Genomic DNA, 23279 nt, shown 5'->3' on the forward strand with positions numbered 1-23279 from the left:
CCACCTTTTTTTCTTCTTTACCCCTTCTCTGGTCAATGGTATCCCCATCCTTGGGGACCTACCATTAAATTTCTTTTTTTTTTTTTCCCTCCCTCCCTCCCTTCCTTTTCTCTGGTCAATGGTATCCCCATCCTTGGGACCTACCATTAAATTTCTTTCTTTTTTTTCTCCCTCCCCCCTTCCCTCCTTTCTTTTCTTTCTGTAGAGATGGAGTCTTGCTGTGCTACTGAGGATGGAGTGCACAGTGGCTATTCACAGGCATGATCACTGTGCAATGCAGCCATGAACTCCTGGGCCCAAGCAATCCTCCCGCCTCAGCCTCCTGAGAAGCTAGGATTATAGGTGCATGCCACTGTACCCAGCTGTCATTACAGCTTCTGTTGGCTATTGCTGATATATACAATTTTTTGTTTCTCTTACCGCAAACACTCTAATTCCTGTTACCGGCTACAATAAATTTTCAGTTCCTTTCATATTTTCTAAGAACATAATCAAGTCATTTGCAAAAATATTTTTGTTTTTTCTTCTCCATGTTTATACCTTTTAATTCTTTTTATTGCTTAGTGCATTGGCCAGGACTTCTAAAATAAAATGGAATAATACAAATGTTTTCTGTTTTATTTTTTGTAAGCTACCTAGTTTCAAGTCAATGCTCTAGGTATTCTGAATCAGAGAGAATAATACAAGTTTTAACAAGCATTTTCTTTCTGATTTTGATTTTTTTTTTTTTGAGACGGAGTTTCGCTCTTGTTGCCCAGTGCAATGGTGTGATCTCAGCTCACCGCAACCTCCGCCTTCCAAGTTGAAGCAATTCTCCTGCCTGAGCCTCCTGACTAGCTGGGTTTACAGGCATGTGCCACCATGCCTGGCTAATTTTGTATTTTTAGTAGAGACGGCGTTTCTCCATGTTGGCCAGGCTGGTCTTGAACTCCCAACCTCAGGTGATCCGCCCACCTTGGCCTCCCAAAGTGCTGGGATTACAGGCACGAGCCACCTCACCCGGCCTGATGAGAAGGTTTCTAATGTTTAGCTGATAGTATAACCAGCGTTTCTTTATCCACTTAATATTATTATTTTATAAAATAACTGAGTTTTGAATCATAAATATAGGAATTTTTTTTCCAAATGATTTTGGTCTGATTTTATTTTTCTGTGCGTGCCACGTCTGGTTTGGCATTGAGGTTATACTAGGCATACAGTGTGAGTTTTGAACTCTCCATCTTTTCCCAAGTTCTAGAACACAAATTATATGTTCCTTAAGGGTTTGGTAGAATTAGCCTATAAAACTATTTATATCTGGTTGCTATTGGTAGTTTACTTATATTGGACGAATTTCTGCAAGCCAATTTTAATAACTGGTATTTTACTATAGTAAGCTTCATTCAGCTTTTCAAATTTAGTGCACTAAAGCTGCACCTGTTCTTGTGATACATGAGCTCCTGCATAGTTATAATTATGCCTTATTTCACTCCTAGTGTTTTATGTGCCTTCCACCTTTTCTTCTAGATCACTTTTGTTCACTATTATTTCTTTCCTAGTAACTTTTCAGAAAGAGAGGAAGGAAGGAGGAAGGGAAAAATATAAAAAAGCTCTACTAACACACCTATTTTAAAAACTAGATACTTCATTAAAACTGATAGGCTGTCTTTTGAAAATCATTCTGTCCAGCAATTTTATTATTAACGAAGACTATGTTGCTTCAAAACAATTAAAAACAATCTTAATTAAAATTTAACATCTTTTAAATTCACATTTTCTTTTAGCAAGTCCAGGCAAAGTATTGTCCTTTCAAATTAATCATGGCAGTGTCCAAAATCATGGCTGGGAAAAAAGACTGTCAGGATTACACAGAGAAAGTTATAACCAAATTATACTCCCACAAGCAGTATAAGAGAGAATTTATTACATTCTTGACAACTCTGGGCTTTTATAATTTAAGAATTATGCAGCTTTATTGTATATTTTATATTTATTTATTTTTTGAGATGGAGTCTCACTTTGTCACCCAAGCTGGAGTGCCGTGATACAATCTTGGCTCACTGCAACCTCTGTCTCTCTCAGGTTCAAGTGATTCTCCTGCCTCAGCCTCTCAAGTAGCTGGGACTACAGGCATGCACTGCCATCTCCGGCTAATTTTTGTATTTTTAGTAGAGATGGGGTTTCACCATGTTGGCCAGGCTCGTCTCGAACTCCCTACCTCAGGTGATCCACCCACCTCAGCCTCCCAAAGTGCTGGGATTACAGGTATAAGCCACCTTGCCTGGCCTTTGTTTTATATTTAAATTTAAATCAGTTCATGCTTACAGTGATTATCTCCAGAAATTGAAATAGGAAATTTGCATAATTTCTTCTTATACTTTTGAATGTTTCATGACATGTCTGCACTACTTGTTACAGCAAATGCAGAAATAGCATTTGCTTCTATTTTCTTTTTTTGTTCTTCGAGATGGGGTTTTGCTGTTGCCCAGGCTGGAGCACAGTGCTGTGATCACAGCTCACTGCAGCCTTAACTTCCTGGGCTGAAGAGATCCTCTCACCTCTAGCTTCCTGACTAGCTAGACCACAAGCATGCGCCACTGTGCCTAGCTAATTTTTAAATTTTTTTGTAGAGACAGGGTCTCACTACATTGCCCAGGCTGGTCTTGAACCCCGGAACTCAAGCAGTCCTCTTGCCTTGGCCTCCCAAAGTACTAGCCACTGTGCCCAGCCAAGCATTCACTTCTCAGGGAAGGTGCAATACACAATATAACATTTGCAATTACCATGAAAATAGAAATGAAAAGTTATTAATGGTAACCAGCAGACACTGTGTCTATACGCAGAGACAGTTTTAAATAACATCTTGCTTTACTAGTACTATACATCAGTGTCTTAAACATTTATTTATAATGTTTATCAATATCTTAAAAAGCATAGCATATTCTTTGGTCAAAAGATTTACATACATATCTAAGAACAACAGGAAAATTTGCTGGTCCAAATGTACGTGAAACTTACCCATTTCCCTGCTTTGAAATCTTAAGTATAAGGGAAGGAGGAGGAAAAGGCCAAGGAGATGCAGAAACACAGGTCATATGAATCTAGACCCTAGCTTACCAATAGTCAATCTTTGCCTTCATTTACCTCCTCCCAAGATGTAAGCACACGCATACATACCTGTCCATCTACTAAAGCTGTAAGTGGAAGATAATCAAAGAGATCTGTAAAATATTTCCAAACGTTGGCATTCCCATACTTTCGCAGACATTCATCATAAAAGCCATATACTTGGGTAATTTGTCGGCTTTCATGATTTCCTCTCAATATTGTAATGCGTTCTGGATAACGCACCTGGAAGAAAAGGAGTAAAACCCATAGTAAAATCACATTTTTACTAGTGTCACATGAAGTACATTAGTCTCTGACCCATTTTTATACATGGCGCTTTTGGCCACCAGTATATTAAATGTTAATTTCATTTTCAAAATAAAAAACTTGCTTATTCATAACCAGGTCTTACTGGTTAACATTTGACATGTTTATTATAATTATCCTTTTTCATCATGTTTTGACCACCCTCATCAGAACCTTTAACTAATACTTAAATTACTATAATAAACTTGTATCTAATACTTTGCTTCTATTATGTTCTTCATCATCAAATTATTATTACTTTTCTAAATCTTTCTAGAACACTATAACTTCTTACTGCTGAATGAGTAGTGAAAATCACAGGTTTGAAGCTGAGACGAACTCCTCTACAGATTAACTTCTTCCCTTTTCAATTTTTATTTCCCACAGGAAGATTGGATTTGCCAACAATAACACAAAAACAGGCCCCTGACAAAACTGGGCAAGATTTCAAATGTATTATTAGTTTCCTTTCTATTACAAAACAAAAACATAAGCGACTATTTAGTTAGGAATGTGTCTGATAAGAAATATGAAAAAGCATTGGATTCTGCAAATTAAGCAAAAAGCTGCAAGTATGTACTTCAATTCATACATAATAAGCATCCATTACGTGTCTAATGTAAGTTTGGTGCTATAAAGCCAGATGCCAGGTCTACACAAGTACAGCCATGTGCTGGGCAGCGTTTTTGTTAACAGATTACATGTACGATGTTGGCTGGAGCAAGAGACTATACCATATAGCCTTCGTGTACAGTAGGCTATACCACCTAGGTTTGTGTAAGTTCTAAAGATGACAAAATCACCTAATGGCACATTTCTCAGAATGTATGACTGTAGTGAAGTGACCCATTACTATGTAATATATTGCTTCTGCTGTTGAGGGACTAACCTCACTAAAGAGATACGTAAAATAAGTAATAGAAGGCAATAAGCCACTTTTGCAGCATAAATAAGGGCTGGGAGAATAAGTTTCCTCATAGTAATTTAGAGCAGAAGGAATAAGGCTAAAATGGTTGAAGGTTACATGGAAGAAGTGAGACCTGAGCTGAGTCTTGGCAGAAAGGTAAGAAATCAGGGACAGAGTAACCTCGTGGGGGAAATCGAACATGGAAATAAAGAGTCCAGAGCACTGAATAAGAAGAAACTTTGATTTGAGCCAGAGTTTATGCTACCAACCGCTGGCAGGCAAAAATTCAGACTAGACTATAGAAGGCCAGGCAAGGAGTTTGAGTTTGATTCTATAGGCAACAGGCAATCAACAGGAAGTAACAATATAAAGGTGTTAAATAAGAGATTTCATCGGCCAGCGTATGCCAGGTGGATTTAGGGGTGATCAGATCTTGGAGGCAGAAATATTAGTTACTAAGCTATTGCAACAATCGAATTGTGAAGTGATAAACTGTGTGAAAATAGAGAGACAGGAACAACAGACTTTTCAAAGCAAGGATTTAAAAAGACTTGTCTATTGGCTCAATATAACAGATAAGTGATAAAGTCAAATATGATTCCAAGACTTCAGCTATGGACTACTCGAGAGAATGATAAATTTACCGGGAATACACAGAAGTTATCCTTTTCACCTCTCCTTTAAAAAGATGTAAAACCAATTATTATTTTAAGGGGCTATAAACTGAACAGACCGTAAAACAGATGATATGCAATACTGTCATTCTTGCCTTTTGCCTGATTTAAATCTTGAAAAAAAAAATTGAATTTCAATAATCATACCTTTAATGCTACAAGAAGAGTCACAGTCTCCACTGAATAATATCCTCTGTCTACATAGTCACCCATGAATAAGTAGTTTGTATCTGGTGATTTTCCACCAATTCTAAAGAGTTCCATAAGATCATGAAATTGACCATGCACATCTCCACAAACAGTAACAGGGCAACGAACCTCTTGCACATTTGATTCTTTTGTTAAAATTTCCTTTGCCTGTTAGAAAAGTGAAATCAACAATTACAAAGTTAAAACTATCATTTCTTATCTATTAAAAGAAAATTTGGGGAAAAAAACACTTGAAATGTGCCTTATAAAAGCATATGTGAAAACCAAACCACGAGATAACACTTCACTAGAAAGGCTATAATAAAACAAAGTTAATAAGTGTTGCAAACATGTGGATAAGTTGGAACCCTCATACACTGCTGGTGGAAATGCAAAATGGTGCAGCTGCTGTGGAAAACTGTCTGGCAGTTCCTCCAAAGTTAAACCTAAAATTACCATATAATCCAGCAGTTCCACTCCTAGGTATATACTCAAGAGAAATGAAATCTGGTTTATACATGTTCATGGCAGCATTATAACAGCCAAAAAGTAGAAAACACCAGATATTGATCAACCGATGAATGGACATAATATATTCATACAATGGAATAGTTATTCAGCCATGAAGAAATGAAGTACTGATACATGCTACAACTTTGAAGACATTATGGTAAGTGCAAGAAGTCAGTCACGAATGATCACATAATGTACAATTCCATTTACATGAAATGTCCAGAATAGGCAAATCTTCAAGGCAGAAGGTCTGTGTTTTAAAAAGAATCATCTTATTACTCACAAGTTTAAAAAGGTCAATGAAAGAAAAAAGTCACAAATTATGCAAATACTTGCGTAAACAAACATTCTTACACCAATTCATAGGCCAACCTTGAATTTCTTTATTCCAATTATTCTGAATTTATAGAATTAAGTTAGAATATACCATTAGGTGGCCCTGAAGTACAGAATTTATGCTTAAACACTGGCAAATGAAATGTTCTGACTAAATCGAAGTTCACTAATGGCTCATCGATCTGGCCCCTCTGCCTAATAGCAAAAGACCCCAGAATCAGGAAGAAAAATTTAAAAGCCTCTGAAGTAACAAAACAGACATCATAAAAATGTACCTAACCCACCAGAAGAGTCTCTCAGGCCTTATTCTGGGCCTACTGTTATCTACAAAATTCCAACAAGCTATTTACTGAGTTTCCAGGTCCATGACAAATTAGAAACAGAAAACCACGAAAGGTAAGAGATGAGAACTGGGACTAATACAGAATGCGAACCGAGAGGAAGAAACAACCGGATGGCTAGCATAGCTAAAACACAGGGCAGCTGGGCGCGGTGGCTCATGCCTGTAATCCCAGCACTTTGGGAGGCCGACGGGGGAGGATCGCTTGAATACAGGAGTTTGAGACCAGGCTGGGAAACACAGTGAAACTTCTGGTCTCTATAAAAAATTTAAAAAATAGCTGGGCATGGTGGTGTGTGCCTATAGTCCCAGCTACTTAGGAGGGTGGGGTGGGGTGGGAAGACTGCTTGAGCTGGGGAGTTCAAGGCTGCAGTGAGCCATGGTCGCACCACGTTGCAGTTAACCCTGGGTGAGAGTGAGACAAAAGAAAAAAAAGGCAACAACACAGCACAATAAAAGTCAAACAGGGCCGGGCGCGGTGGCTCATGCCTGTAATCCCAGCACTTTGGGAGGCCGAGGCAGGTGGATCACGAGGTCAGGAGATCGAGACCATCCTGGCTAACACAGTGAAACCCCATCTCTACTAAAAATACAAAAAATTAGCCCAGTGTGGTGGCGGGCACCTGTAGCCCCAGCTACTCGGGATGCTGAAGCAGGAGAATATGACATGAACCCGGGAGGCGAGCTTGCAGTGGGCCAAGATCGCGCCACTGCACTCCAGCCTGGGCGACAGAGCAAAACTCAGTCACAGAAAAAAAAAAAAAAGTCAAACAGGATGAAGCTTAAAGTAAAAGCAGATGACGGCTTAGACTGGTGGGAGAGAGCACGATTTTAGGGACAGACAATTCTCTGTCTCTTCAGTGATTTGATAATCTGAAGAGTATTTAAAAACATGGATTTTGAGTTTCACTGTTATGTTCCTGCTACTCTGCATTTTTGTCAACAGACTTTAACACTGAGTTGAGGGATACTCAACCTGCAGCGATTTTCAAAACACACTAGTTTGTACACACACTATGAATCACAAAGTTACTCTAGCCCCAGATTACTTTATGCCAACCAGATGCACCCAGCCCAGACTCTTAATTTGAAGCAACTCTAAAGAGCAGGGACAATGGCAAGTTTTATTCTAACAGAAGTGTTCTCTCCAGTGTTCTAAAACATTTCTAAGGTATGATTCTGACTGCACCTCTAACCTCCCTTAATTTCTGCAAAATGCTCATGCTTGGTTCTCCAGCTTTTCTTTTGATTCTAGGCTACCATGTATTCTTCTACAAATGCCTTTTCTGCTTATAGCCTGGTAGGATTCCCAAGAGTTATGGACAACGTAGCCCATACTTTCTTCTCCTTGCCTGTAATTAATTAGAATGAGATTATATGCACTGAAGTCTTCCAGAAAACATGGGTTCTCTTCACAGTTTTAATCTAATTGTGTAATCTTAAGGCCTTTATACCCTTCAGTTTCTTTTCCTGAGATCACAAATTAAATAGTAATTTTACCAGAAGCCAAGTTTATTCCACAAAACAGCTCCCAATACACCACAAACATTCTGCACACCACATATTTTTTGCATATGAAGAACATGGCTGAGGATATTATATACAGAAACATAATGGTTGTCTGGGAGGTAGGAGGGCAGTGGACAGGGATGGTGGGTAGAGTGCATTTGCTTTCCTTCCTACCTTTCTGAGGTGCTTGCACAAATTTTTTTTGAGACAGCGTCTCGCTCTGCTGCCCAGGCTGGAGTGCAGTGGTGTGAACATGGCTCACTGCAGCCTCAAACTCCTGGGCTCCAGCAGTCCTCCCACTTCAGCCTCCCAAAGTGCTGAGATTACAGGTCTGAGCCACCGTGACTGGCCGATGCTCGAAATTTTAAAAAACAAATTCTGTATTACTTTTTCAAACGGAAAAAACCGGGCTTCTTAAACTTCAAAACAAATTCCCAATGGCAGTAATTAAAAAAACCACTACAGTGTTATATCCACACAATGGAATTTTATTCAGCCATAAAAAGGAACGAAGTCCAGATACATGCTACGATATGGAGGAATCTTGGAAATATTATGCTAAAAGAGAGAGGCCAAACACACAAGACATAACCCTGGAAATGAAATTCAAATCAAAAGTACACAGAAGAACCGACTGTGGGAATGCTGACAATGCTGCTGTTGGAGAGACTCCAAATATGCAGCCAGGAACTTAGCAACACGGAGAAACTTGGTGATATAAAGAAGTGAAAATGCAAACTTATTGCATAAATGAGGAAAATGGTTTTGGAAGAAGCGATGCTAGCAAAAATCTCTTTCTGTATTTGTCAGGAAAGATTACTTTTACTTCGGCTCCTAAATAAATCAGACGAACAGTTCCTAGGACTTTATAGGTATATTTAAGATTATCTCTTGTATCTTACTAGCTTTTTTTTTTTTTTAAGACACGGTCTTAATCTTCTTGACAAATACAGGTATTTCATGACACTGAAAGCACAAAGGAAGCCGGGGGCAGTGGCTCACACCTGTAATTCCAGCACTTTGGAAGGCCAAGGCAGAAGGATCACTTGAGTCGAGGAGTTCAAGATCACCTTGGACAACATGAGGAGACCCTGTCTCTACAAAAAAATGAGAAAAAATAGCCAGGTGTGGTGGTGTATTCCTGTAGTCTCAGCTACTCAGGAGACTGAGGCGTGAAGATAGCTTGAGTCCGGGAGTACAAGGCTGCAGTGAGCTATGATCATGTTACTGTACTCCAGCCTAGGCGACAGTAAGATCCTGCCTTAAAAAAAAAAAAAAAAGCAGCTTTCTGGACCTGCCCAAGACATAGTCAATCAGTCTCTGGAATGGAGTCAAGGAACCTGAATTTCTTATTTCTTTCCCAAGTGATTCTTATGTGCACTTAAAGTTTAAGGAAAAGATGGACAATGAGACTATATAAAAATGTTAAAACTTGCACAGTAAAAATTATACACACATATCACAAAGTAGAAAATAATATCTTAAACATTTTTAAATGGCTAACTTTTAATTTCAAAGAATTTATACAACCAAGAAAAGACAAAATACATTTTTTTTTGTTTGTTTTTTGAGACGGAGTCCTGCTCTGTCGCCCAGGCTGGAGTGCAGTGGCGGGATCTCCATCTCAGCTCACTGCAACCTCCACCTCCTGGATTCAAGTGATTCTCCTGCCTTAGCCTCCTGAGTAGCTGGGATTACAGGCGCGTGCCACCACACCCGGCTAATTTCTGTATTTTTAGTAGAGATGGGGTTTCACCATGTTGGCCAGACTGGTCTCAAAGCCCTGACCTCATGATCCGCCCGCCTCGGCCTCCTAAAGTGCTGAGATTACAGGCATAAGCTACTGTGCCCAGCTGACAAAATACAAACTTAAAACAAAAAAAGAATATGCCAACTCAACTGGAAAAATCCCTCACATTGCACACACTCCACAATTCTGATAAATCTAGCCTTGTTTTCTTCATGTATTTTGGTATTGCCATTTATTTTTAACAAGGTTCTCGTCCCTCAGAATTTGCTATGGAATAAAAATCCGTATAGTGAAGAATTAACCTCATGCGAGGAGAGGTCTGACCTTTGCCCCTGGAATTTCCTGCTTGGTAAAGAGTATTTCTGCCTGGGGGCTCTGACCTGCCGACCGTTAACAATGTGACTTATGATGCGGGCTTTGGGTGATCCCATTATCAGTTTGGTCTCTGGAGGACTGGACACTACAGATGTCAGCTCCTCTTGTACTCTGCCCTTATGAGTCTTTTCCCTTGGCTTACTTTAAATTGTATTCATTCCCTGTAATAAACCATAATCATGAGTATAACAGCTTTAAGTGAGTTCTGTGAGTCATTCCTGTGAATCACTGAACCTAAGAGTGGTTTTCAGAACCCACTGCACTTGTAATTGGTGCCAAAGGTGAGGCAGTCCTGGGGAGTGTTCCCTGTAATTTATAGTTCACTAAACTTTATTTTTTATTTGTCTGCTGTTCTGAAGGTACATCATGACTAAACTTTTGAAGATGGTGCCAGAGGTGAGAACAGTGTTAGGGACTGTGCCTTCTAACTCTTGCAAAATCCTTTTTAATTACAAAAGTAAACCACATTATAAGGAATTTGGAAGGTTTTCTATGACCACCCTATTAAAAAAAAAAAAGAGTCTCTTGAATTCAAGCCCATCACTGTCCCCATCTTCTGCTTTTTCTTGCCAGCAAGAATCACTGCCTGGTGTTCATTAATTGTGTCCCCTCTTCACAGCTGAATTTCTAGCACTTTGAACGGTCTGGTACATAGTGGTTCAACTAAAATCTGTTGAATGTACAGGATAAATACACAGTGGCAGCATTCTGTCAACCAATCCTCTCCTTTCTTCTTCACTGCCCACAGGAACAAGCGCCTCTTTTGCTACTCAAGCCAAGTCGAGAATACACTGAACCAATTCTGAGTGCTCATCATCCAGGACATAAATATCATGTGGAACTCTTTTAAAGGAAGATGAAACTTAATTATTTCCCTCTCTATAAAATGGGATTTTTGAGCTGGGCGCGGTGGCTCACGCCTGCAATCCCAGCACTTTGGGAGGCTGAGGCGGACAGGTCACGAGGTCAGGAGATCAAGACCATCCTGGCTCACATGGTGAAACTCCATCTCTATTAAAAACACAAAAAATTAGCCGGGCGTGGTGGCGGGCGCCTGTAGTCCCAGCTACTTGGGAGGCTGGGGCAGGACAATGGTGTGAACCCGGGAGGCGGAGCTTGCAGTGAACCGAGATGGCACCACTGCACTCCAGCTTGGATGACAGAGAGACTCCAACTCAAAAAAAAAAAAAGGAATTTTGAGCAAAATTAAACTACAGCCTACACACTGTATCCTGCATATTAAAAAAAAATCCAATTATGCTAAAAAGTTAATTCAAATAAGCTTTTTTCTAAGATTGAATAGGTGAGAACACTTAAATTCACCACTGTATCCCAGTCTCAAAATAAAAACGATTGTCTTTGTATAAAATATTCACTTAATAGATCTCCAATGGAGTCTTGCACATTTTTGGTGTAACACGATGCTATTATAATGCAAGTCAGGAATCTCAGGTTGTACCTCAGGACTGCCTTTTAATTCATTTGATCACAAAAGTATCTCAGTCAAAAAACAGTTTACAAGGAATGATGATAAATATTTCTAAATTACAAAGGACACAACAGCAAGCCAGTTCTAAGCTTGAGCGCTTGAGCTCTCCCATTCTCTGGAAAGGAAACGGAATCTGTAATACACAGAACTCCTTCCCAGGGTTAATACGATTTTTTTTTTTTTTTTTTTTTTTTGAGATGGAGTCTCCCTCTGTCGCCCACGCTGGAATGCAGTGGTGCGATCTCGGCTCACCGCAAGCTCCGCCTCCTGGGTTCACACCATCCTCCTGCCTCAGCCTCCCAAGTAGCTGGGCCTGCAGGCACCTGCCACCACGCCTGGCTAATTTTTTTTTTGTATTTTTAGTGGAGACGGGGTTTCACCGTGTTAGCCAGGATGGTCTGGATCTCCTGACCTCATGATCCGCCCACCTCGGCCTCCCAAAGTGATGGGATTACAGGCGGGAACCACCACGCCCGGCTGTTAATATGATTATTAATGAAATTTGGAGTTGAAAAGTAACGTACAGGAACTATTAGATCACATTTGGTCATTAAGGAAGAAAAGATGTCTTCATACAAGTTTCTTTAAACAATCTGGATTAGGTTTACATTTCATTACATTTACTTGAAGGAAATCAGTTCAAAACAATAAAAAATTTCTATTTAACACAGACTCAGATTTCTCATACAGATTACCTCTGTAATTTTTAATATCTTCTTCTTAGAAAAAACTACGTTCAGAAAACAATCTAGGAAAATAAATTAAGCATTAATTCCATCTTCAATTTCTGGCATTTTCGTTTCCTTTTACCAAGGAAGGGTTTCATTCACCAAGTCTTTTATAACATTTGTACTGAAGAAAAAAGACTGAAGAAAAAATTTCTGCAAGATCTTCAAATAATAAAAGGCACACATGGCAAATAAAAGTAGGGAATGAAAAGAAATTTTACATTGCAAATATCTTCACTTTATCTACTTAGGTATACAATTTGACACGTCATATATAAAGTAGAGAAATGTAACAAAGTCCACTTTCCCGCCATAGCAATAGTTCATGCTAGTCTAGTTTGGTTTAATTTCTTTACCTGTCCACTAAGAGGCTTGCTTAGCAAGGAAAACAATGATTTGTTCAGTCACTAGAATTGGGTCTTGACCCTCTATTTCACTGTAATCATGCCATTCTTCGTTATAGTAAGAAAGGAGCTATTTTATCACTGCATTTTAGATTTTATCAATGGACCATCAAAGCTGGCACTAATTTTTGCTCGAGGGAAATTAAAAATGGAAGTACCGGTTAGGCATTTTGCCTGTCAAGACCACTATTTTTATTTTTTAAGCTGTAATCAATCACAGAAAGTAATTTAAAAAAAATTTTCTCAATTCACAAAAATCACTCATTTTTACCAGGATCTAATCTTCATTAAAATGGTTTTGGGCCGGGCGCGGTGGCTCACGCTTGTAATCCCAGCACTTTGGGAGGCCGAGGCAGGCGGATCACGAGGTCAAGAGATCGAGACGACGGTGAAACCCCGTCTCTAATAAAAATACAAAAAAATTAGCCGGGCGTGGTGGCGGGCGCCTGTAGTCCCAGCTACTCGGGGAGGCTGAGGCAGGAGAATGGCGTGAACCCGGGAGGCGGAGCTTGTAGTGAGCCGAGATTGCGCCACTGCACTCCAGCCTGGGCGACAGAGCGAGACTCTGTCTCAAAAAAAAAAAAAAAAAAAAAAAGGTTTTGGGCATTCAGGAACAAGCATACTATTTCACATTAGGAATGAAGTAATATCCTAAAGATATTTCTGCTTATCTCAAGGCTAATGCCAGGACTCAGAAACATTTCCATCAGTTCAATATAAAATTTACATATTTACACTTCTACACAAGCCTTGACATTTTTCTCAATAGGTATTTTATAATCATCAGAATAAAGATCTGCCAGCACACACATTGGCTGAATTTCTCTCCCCACCTAAAGAATCATCACCAAGGTTCTTCAGTTATAAAATTTATCAGGTCAAAGAACTTAAAAAATTTTTTTTTTTTTTTTTTTTTGAGACGGAGTCTTGCTCTGTCGCCCAGGCTGGAGTGCAGTGGCGCAATCTCGGCTCACTGCAAGCTCCGCCTCCCGGGGTTCATGCCATTCTCCTGTCTCAGGGGTTCACGCCATTCTCCTGTCTCAGCCTCTCCGAGTAGCTGGGACTACAGGCGCCCGCCACCACACCCGGCTAATTTTTTTTGTATTTTTAGTAGAGACGGGGTTTCACCGTGGTCTCGATCTCCTGACCTCCTGATCCGCCCGCCTCGGCCTCCCAAAATGCTGGGATTACAAGCGTGAGCCACCGCACCCGGCCCAAAGAGCTTAAAATTTTTACTCTTTCTGAGACAACAGTTAAATATAGTTCTAGTCACAGAGTGTCCTGAGCAGTGCCAGCCTGGCTCTCTAGGCACACAATCTTCTAAAATAACTGCATACTGCTGATGCAGGAATGAATCACAGAAGCAATTTCTCTGCACACACAAGAGGAGTCAAATTCACAATTAGCTTCAAAAGCTGGATTGCTAATTTAAGTTAGTGTTAAGAGCTAGTCTTCTCAGAAGACATGCCTTGCTATTTTATGCAAACAGTTTTTCACTAGGCAGAAATTAACCTTGGAAGCCAGACACACCATACCATTCATACTCTTTATTTTTTGTAGTCATTCACCCACTGGCACTAGGATAGATTTTATTTTTGCTACTACCTCAAAATAGGCCTTTACTAGTACTACTCTGGTCTTGATTTCAGTGGACTCCTTCAGCTTTCTTTTTTTGGAGACGGAGTCTCGCTCTGTCGCCCAGGCTGGAACGCAGCGGCGATCTCGGCTCACTGCAACTTCCGCCTCCTGGGTTCAAGCGATTCTCCTGCCTCAGCCTCCGGAGTAGCTGGGACTACAGGCACAGACCACCACGCCCGGCTAATTTTTTGTATTTTAGTAGAGACAGGGTTTTACCATGTTGCCCAGGCTGGTCTCGAACTCCTGAGCTCAGGCAATCCGCCCACCTCGACCTCCCAAAGTGCTAGGATTACAGGGCTGAGCCACCATGCCCAGCCGACTCCTTCAGTTTTTAGGTAATCTGAATTAGAATAGAAATTTAAGGAAAAACCACCAACATACGATGTAACTTTCTATAGAATAGTATTTCCAATAGAATAAAAAAAATGGTATTTTTAAAAAACCCAAAAATTGAATCACAAGGAATTAAATATAGCTTATATAATTAGGTTTGACTTTTTATTTTTCTCATATATTCTTTGTACATGCCTGCTACTCTTGCCCTAGAAAGGTAGGGCAAGTATTAAGCAGACCAAGTCAGGAGTAAAGATACTTCACAAAACTGCTATTAATTCCAGTACTGGCCGGGCGCGGTGGCTCACGCTTGTAATCCCAGCACTTTGGGAGGCTGAGGCGGGTGGATCACGAGGTCAGGAGATCGAGACCACGGTGAAACTCCGTCTCTACTAAAAATACAAAAAAATTAGCTGGGCGTGGTGGCGGGCACCTGTAGTCCCAGCTACTCGGAGAGGCTGAGGCAGGAGAATGGCATGAACCCGGGAGGCGGGGCTTGCAGTGAGCCGAGATTGCGCCACTGCACTCTAGCCTGGGTGACAGAGCGAGACTCCCGTCTCAAAAAAAAAAAAAAAAAAAAAAAAAAAAATTCCAGTACTGTGTGGTTCACAAAACAGGGACCACTACTTTTCAGGGTTCTATAGCCACTATATAAAAAAAATCTCCTTTGAAGTACATTTACCACAGAAAAGGCACATTGGCACATTTATTTATTTTGCATTTCTTACAAAAGAAAATGGGTGACACTTAAGATTAAAACTTTCAGCCTTCCTTTATTTAAGATTCACTGAGTGCTTACTTCTCATTGGGACTTTACATGGACAGTTTTTTTTGAGAAAACTGCACTCTTGTCACCCAGGCTGGAGTGCAGTGGTATGATCACTGCTCACTGTAACCTCTGGCTCCTAGGGATTCTTGTGTCTCAGCCTCCCAAGTAGCTGGGAGTGCAACACTATGCCCAGCTAATTTTTGTATTTTTTTTTTTTTAGTAGAGGCAGGGTTTTGCCATGTTGGCCAGGCTTGTCTTGAACTCCTGGCCTCAAGTGATCTACCTGCATCGGCCTCTCAAAACGCTGGGATTACAGGCGTGAGCCACTGTGCCCGGCCAATGAATAGTATCTTAGCACTCACAACCAACCCAGGAGGATTGGTACACATTATCTCTGTCATAAGGAATCAGAGGTGCAGAAAAACTGACAGCTAGCAAGCTGTGAAGCAGGACTGGAACTCAAGACAGGATGAACGCTACACTTGTTAAGTATCAACAAGGAGGATGGGGTAGGGATATAAAACGGAACTAGAAACTAAGGTCAGAAAACATATATATACATACACACACAAACCACAAAGCTAGGTCATAGCTGCCAGAAGAGGGCTGCAAAAGATGAATGAATTTCACTAACAAATTCATGTTTTGTGGGTAAGTACAAATATTCAAAGAAAAAAAAATGGGCTGGGAGTGGTGGCTTACTCCTGCAATCCCTGCACTTTGGGAGGCCAAGGCGGGAGGATCACTTGAGCCCGAGAGTTCGAGACCAGCCTGGGCAACATGGTGAGACCCCATACAAAAAAATAAAAAAATTATCCCGGTGTGGTGACACATGCCTGTGGTCCCAGCTACTTGAGAGGCTGAAGTGGGAGGGTCCCTTGGGCCCCAGAAGTCGAAGTTGCAGTGAGCGGTGATTGCCCCACTACACTCCAGTTTGACTAACACACCAAGACTGCGTCAAAAAAAAAAAAAAAAAAAAAAGCTAGTAAGATACAAGAGATAATCTTAAATATACCTGTGAAGTCCTAGGAACTGTTAGTCTGATTTACTTAGGAGCCGAGGTAAAAATAATCTCTCTTGACAAATACAGAACGCTTCCTCAAGTGATCGTTGACACTCCGGTGTGATTATTTCAAAGTACAGCAGTCGTACAATATTCTTCTCTAGAAGTTCATCTTAAAATTATTAGAAAGTCAATAGGGGCTGTGAACGAGGCTCGCGCCTGTAATCCCAGCACTTTGGAAGGCTGAGGGATCACTTGAGGCCAGGAGTTCTAGACCAGCCTGGCCAACATGGCAAAACCCCATCTCTACTAAAAATACAAAAATCAGCAGTGCATGGCTGCGTGCACCTGTAATCCCAGTTACTCGGGAGGCTGAGGCAGGAGGATCCCTTGAACCCAGGAGGTGGAGGTTGCAGTGAACAGAGATGGCACCACTGCGCTCCAGTCCGGGCGACAGACTGAGCCTCTGTCTCAAAACAAAAATAAAACAAAAAAAGAAAGTCAATGGGAAAAACTGATTTAACTAACACTTTGCCCATAACTTCAAGTCTGTATTCTGATGCTCATAGTCAGGTTAACTGACTCAGCTCATTTCAAACCTGTACATTTCACTTCGCATTAGAGCTGGAGAGAGATGTTTAAGGCATAAATTTTAAGACTCATGAAATTACAGGTTATCACAATAAAAATTAATGTCAGCTGAAGCCACAAGTAAGCAGTTTGTTTCAGAAAGAGAAAAATACCACTTGCTTGGCACTTCTATTTACAAAAATAAATCCTCCTGTGTTAACAAATAGTTACCTAATACACAAAGGCCCCGGCCAACATTACACCCGTTAAAAATACTATTGTAACTTAACACCATCTATTAGTGCTCCTTTTCTAAGTAAATTTCATGATTTTAAGAGTACCCTAAAATCAGACTAACAAAATCTTTCCTTCTCCAGTGCACTTCTGCCACATCATGACTTCTAAACATTATGGTTAAGAAAATTCTATAGATTACGGCTTAAAATAACATCGTTACTTCTTCATGGACTTCAAGTGAGAATTTTTAACAGAAAAATACATGAAAATTATTTAGTCCACCTTTAAAGGATGAATGTGGACCACTCTAGACTTTAAAGATGGAGAGATCGAAATAACTCCAGGGGTTAAGAAAACAATGGATACAGAATTTACAAAGTGAAGATCACACACTCACGATGTGCAGGAACGAATTGATCACCCGCATGTTTTATTATTCTTTGGAAAAAAACTTTACATATATTAAAAACAAAATTAACTTTCTGCAAAGTGCTATCGTGCATGAAAACACACATCCCACTTATCATGTCCAGCAAACACTATTCCCAAACTTAAGACCAGCTCTCATTTCTGAAAATCAACACTTTACTTCCTAGAGCCACTCAACACAAAGACCAGTCACCATCTGTTTCCACCAAAGTCAACCTCTATTTTAAAAATCACAGTTGGCCATCACTCCTACCTCTCCGCAAGCAAACGCTTGACACATTCAAGAATCAGTGATTTTTTTTTTTTTTTTTTGAGACAAGGTCTCGCTCTGTCGCCCAGGCTGGAGTGCAGTGGCGCGATCTCGGCTCACTGCAACCAGCCTCCACCTCCTGGGCTCAAGCGATCCTCCCGCCTCAGCCTCCCGAATAGCTGGGATTACAGGCACCCGCCGTCACGCCCTGCTAATTTAAAAAATTTTTTTGTGTGTGGAGACGGGGCCTCACTATGTTGCCCAGGCTGGTCTCTAACTCCTGGGCTCAAGCAATCCTCCCGCTTCAGCCTCCCGAGTAGCTGTGGCCACAGGCGTGAGCCACCACGCCCGGCTTGAGTTAGTGATTTCTGAGATGCCTCGTTCACCTGACAAAAATTCTACATTTATTAGCAAGTGCATCAACATGCACGACATTCTGGTTAATTTTAGGTGCATGTTCAGAAACTGGTCTGAAAACAGTCCTTTTCGGACGCCGCTCTCGCTAGTCCACTCGGAAAATGCTAGAGTGACAGGAACTCCCGTGGAGCGCAGGCGACCCCGACCAACCTCCGGCTTGGCTCAGGGGGCTACGTTTCCCCGCCCATCCGCACCCGAGCTCCCCACGCCCGGGATCTGGGCGGCCGGCCGGGGGCAGAGGGAACAGGCGAGAGCAGCCCAACTCCCCGGGCCCTGAACCGCCGGGCCGGCCGCCTGGGTGGACGCCGGAGCCGGACCCACAGTCCAGCAAGCCCCCGGTGGGCCGCGCCGGGCCAGGGGCGGACGGAACCGGGGCGGGCAGGAAAGCGGCGGCCCGTCCCAGCCCCGCGCTCCCGCACTCGCCCCCGCGGCGCCCTCACCTTCTCGCACAGCGTCCGCACTTGGTTCTCGTTCAGCTGCTTACACTCGTTCAGCTGCTCGACCCACTGGTCCAGCTCCTTGGTGAACGCCTTGTCGTCCATGGCGGCCCGATCCCGATGCGGGTCCCGAGCCCCGGCCCGGCCGCCGCCCTCCCCCCTCCTCACCCGCCCCCGGCCCCGGCCCGGGCGCCGCTCCCCTCTCCCTCCGCCGCCGTCGCCAGATCCCACAGGGGGAGGACTGAGCCGGGGAAGGTGGCCGCGGGCCCCGCGCCCCGCCCAAGCCCAGCAGGCGGCTCCGACCGCACGGCCTGGAGGAGACCCCCGCCCGCCCTTCCCCGCCCGGCCGCGCGCCGCGGGAGTCGGTGAAGGACGCGGGGAGGTGCGGGGGAGCGCGGCGCGGGTCCTCGGCCTAGCTCTCGCCGGACGAAGGCCGCCTGCTGCCGCTTCAGGCCCGCCTCACGCCAACCAGCCTCTCCCGACTTATCTTTCCCCTTCTCTCGCTCTTTCTCTCCCCTCCCTCCGGGTTTCCGTCATCGCTCGGGCATTTCCGCCGGGAAAAGGCGAGCAGGCGGTGCCGCCGGGACACGGCGCGCTAGGAGCAGAACATCGCCCTCGCGTGGCTTGGCGGAGAAACGGTCCGAGGAGGCCAGGGTCCCTCCTTTCCCAACCCTGCCTCAGACCAAGCTCTGCTGGTTCTCCCTTTAGATATCCTGATCTCTGGGAACTTTGTCCTCACTTTAGCTTCCTGCAGTGCTTTGCAGCGCTCTGGACAGGGAGTTGGAAAACTTGGGCTTCCCTTAACATTGTCTCCCCAGAGTCTAGCACTCAATAGCAGGCATTCAGTATTGATGGAGTAAATTAATTATTTCCAGCCTCGCCTGTAGCTCCTAACATCTCGAATCTTCCCTTTCAACATTAGAAAAGTGAAATGATTGTTTTGTAGGACAATCTGTGGCCCTTCCAGCTCCAGCGCTCTTGGCTGTATTTTCTGCAATGTGTACTGAGTTGTAATGATTTGTTCATTCAACAAATATTTATTGAGAGACAGAACAGGGACCCCTCTTAAGGGCCTTCTAGGCACCCCCCTCCCCAAGCATGGAAATAAAGGAAAATCTTGAATTCCCTGAAGGGACATTCCAGGCACCTAACTTCCTCAATAAGTCAATGAGCAACCTGATAAGCAAGAAGGTAATAATAGCTTAAGACAGTAGCCAAGGACGTTAAATTCACAAAACGTTTGCTTCCCTATAGAAACTAAAGACAACATATGTCCCTGAGTTGTTTTTCAGAAACCTGGACCTCACCAAATGGAAAATGGTGTCCACCGGCATGGAGATCTCAAACTACCTATCTTTGTTCTAAATTTCTTCCTGAGGAGCCTGGAAGAATTCACAAAGCTTTGCCTCCTTAACCAATTGCAAATCAGAAAATCTTTGAATCCACCTATGACCTGTGGGTCCCTGCTTCAGATATCCTGGCTTTTTAGATCAAACCCATGTATAGCCTCCATGTATTGATTTATGACTTTGCCTGTAACCTCTGCCTCCCTGCCTTTAAAAATCCTTACCTGGGCTGGGCGCAGTGGCTCATGCCTGTAATCCCAGCACTTTGGGAGGCTGAGGCCAGGAGTTCGAGACCAGTCTGCTAACATGGTGAACCCCTTCTCTACTAAAAATACAAAAACTAGCTGGGCATGGTGGTGGGCGCCTGTAATCCCAGCTACTTGGGAGGCTGAGGCAGATGAATCACTTGAAATCGGGAGTTGGAGGTGGCAGTGAGCCGAAATCTCGCCATTGCATTCCAGCATGGGTGACAAGAGTGAAACTGTTTCAAAAAAAAAAAAAAAAAAAAAAAAGCACACAAAAAACCCCTTACCTGTAAACCCTCAGGGAGTTGGGGTCTTAAGCATAAGCTGCCTGATTCTTCTTGCTTGGTGCGATGCAATAAATGCCTCACTTTCATTACAAACCCCAATGTCAGTGTTTGGCTTTGCCGTGCTTGAGGGAGGACCTAAATTCAGTTAGGTAACATGAGCAGCTGCTAGCTGCCAGATACCTTGAATAGCATGTGCTAAATGATCATACTGTGTCTGTTAAAGGTACATACTACTGCGGCTGAACCCAAGTGGAAGGTAACATCCTGTATCAGAAGGCAAGGGTTCTTGTGTTTGCTAACCCCCTAGCTATGTCCTTGGGCAATCATCAAACCTCCGTAAGCCTCAAATTCTTCATCTGTTAAAATCAATAAAAGGCCTACCTTTGTGAAGATTGAGTTTTAAAAGTGCCTGCCCAATAGTATGGTATGGGAGCGATATGTTAGTTGCCTTATCCCTCCTAGGGAACAATTACAGAAAGCTTTAGAAAAGCGGTATTTGAACTGAATTTTCAACCTTCTCCCAAGGCAAAACCTTGAAGTTGCCTGGAGAAGAGGAAAGAAGGTCTAAGGAATTTTTTTGTGCATGTGCCAGAAGACAAATGAGTGAAAGACCATTCATTGTCTGTTTGGAAAGCTATAAATTCTCCTAGCAACAGAAATAGATCATATTGTTGGAAATAAGCCTGGAAGAACTCCTGCTCTCCACAACTTGTAAATAGCAGCAAACCAGTTGAACAAAACACAAAAGGTGATGAAACAATACTGGTGAGACGTCATTGCAATAGATATTACGTTCTCTGAGGAGGTTAGTCTATAAGGCTTTAAAGGAGGCTGGGCCAGGTGCAGTGGCTCACACCTGTAATCCCAGCCCTTGGGAGGCTGAGGTGGGAGGATCACTTGAGCTCAGGAGTTCGAGACCAGCCTGGGCAATATGGTGAAACCCTGTCTCTACAAAAAATTAGCCAGGCATGGTGGCGCATGCCTGTAGTCCCAGCTACTCAGGAGGCTGAGGTGGGAGGATCATTTGAGCCCAGGAGGCAGAAGTTGCAGTGAGCCAAGATTGCACCACCGTACTCCAGCCTGGGCAACAAGTGAGATCCTGTCTCAATACATACATACATACATACATACATACATACATACATACATACATACATACATAAAAAAGGAAGCTGATTTTCGGCTAAGCTTGGAAAGCTCGGAACAAAAGTGAGAATGAGAGTATGTTCAGGGTTCCTAGAGAAGATGGACTGAAAAGAAAATATACCCTGAGGGCAAGTGGGAACTGTGGATGGTAGTTAGGGAGGGAGGTCCTGGAAATAGAAGCAAATGTGTTTGAAATGAATGTGAGAGAATGTTCTTAAAGGTGAGTAGGTGTTTGTGAAAATAGTACTTCTAAGAAGTTTAGTCAAGTAGTGATGTAGAACAAAGAAGAATACTTTCTTTGAGTGGTTCCTATATACTAATGTTTTTACATGTAGCTTCTCATTTAATACTCCAGTAACCTCATGAGGCTGGTGTTATTATACTTTCCATATTACAGATGAAAAAAAGACACGTAGAGGTTTAAATACATGTTCAAGTCATACAGATAGTACCAGTGGAGTACAGATTAACACTCACATATGAGTTCTACTCCATGCTTTATGTTCTATGGTCCCTGTGTGGATGGGAACATGGAAAGCCCAAGAATGGTAGATTGGCCAAGGGGCTTGGTGACTACAATATCAGTTTTTGCTCTTTTGGTTGTGATGGTCTCTTAATTATAAATAAGAACAATAATTCCTTTTTTTTTTTTTTTTTTGAGATAGGTTCTCACTCTGTCACCCAGACTGGAGCGCAGTGGTACAATCTTGGCTCACTGCAACCTCCACCTCCCAGGCTCAAGTGATTCTCCTGCCTCAGCCTCCCATGTAGCTGGGATTATAGGTGCATGCCACTACCACCTGGCTAATTTTTGTATTTTTAGTAAAGATGGGGTTTCACCATGTGGGCCACTCCGGAAGAACAATAATTCTTAAACTTATTTCTTTTTTGCTTTTTGCTTCTGTCAGACGTGTGTGTGTGTGTGTTCTCCTTCAGAACATAACCATCAACCTCCAATCCTTGCTAAATTACTTGTCATGCCAAACTGCATTTAATCTTAGGTTTATAGGCCAGATCTAATTTTCTTTGTTGACCCAAAAGTTTTCTTATTTTTATTCTGTTTACCTCTCTCCTTTTGGTCAAATAATAAAAAAAAAATTTTCCACAGATTATTTGCCTTAAAAGTACATGTGAGATTTTCTTCCTACTCAATTGACTAGGCTCTTTTAAAATATATAAACATTGATATCTTTCCTAATGTATTATATACCATTTAAAATATGAAATATGAATCATTTATATCTTGTAATATATCCAGATAATTATATGCTACAATTATACATTGTATGGGTCTAAAAATGATTCTCCTATATCACTGTAATCCTCAAATGATTAAAGAAATATTTTCACTTCCAGTTCAAATACCTTCTGATACTTAGAATGTGAATATGATATTATCAAAATTGTCATAGGGAATTCTGCATAAGAATATCTATTGATAATGATTACAAAAATTAAAATTAACATAGAAAAAATCAAATTGGAAATGCTTTCTTTGCATTTAAAAACAACAAATCACGATCAATAAAAGATCATAGCTCTCATCCTCTCTTCTCACCCTTCTG

General features: G+C 42.1%; 1 protein-coding gene across 1 annotated transcript in view; it reads right to left on the reverse strand.

The window, feature by feature from the left end:
• The window catches only part of PPP2CB (protein phosphatase 2 catalytic subunit beta), a 28564-nt gene extending 9338 nt beyond the window's left edge, over positions 1 to 19226 (reverse strand). Inside the window, exons 1-3 of the mRNA XM_055295903.2 lie at positions 18694 to 19226; positions 5122 to 5331; positions 3157 to 3330 (exon numbers count right to left, since the gene is read on the reverse strand). Coding sequence (XP_055151878.1) covers positions 3157 to 3330; positions 5122 to 5331; positions 18694 to 18795 — 486 coding nt within the window. The 5' untranslated portion in view covers positions 18796 to 19226. The remainder of the gene's footprint in view (positions 1 to 3156; positions 3331 to 5121; positions 5332 to 18693) is intronic.
• Between the last annotated feature and the right edge of the window lie 4053 nt (positions 19227 to 23279).

The sequence above is a fragment of the Symphalangus syndactylus genome, chromosome 10, assembly GCF_028878055.3.
Source record: "Symphalangus syndactylus isolate Jambi chromosome 10, NHGRI_mSymSyn1-v2.1_pri, whole genome shotgun sequence".
Classification (NCBI taxonomy): domain Eukaryota; kingdom Metazoa; phylum Chordata; class Mammalia; order Primates; family Hylobatidae; genus Symphalangus; species Symphalangus syndactylus.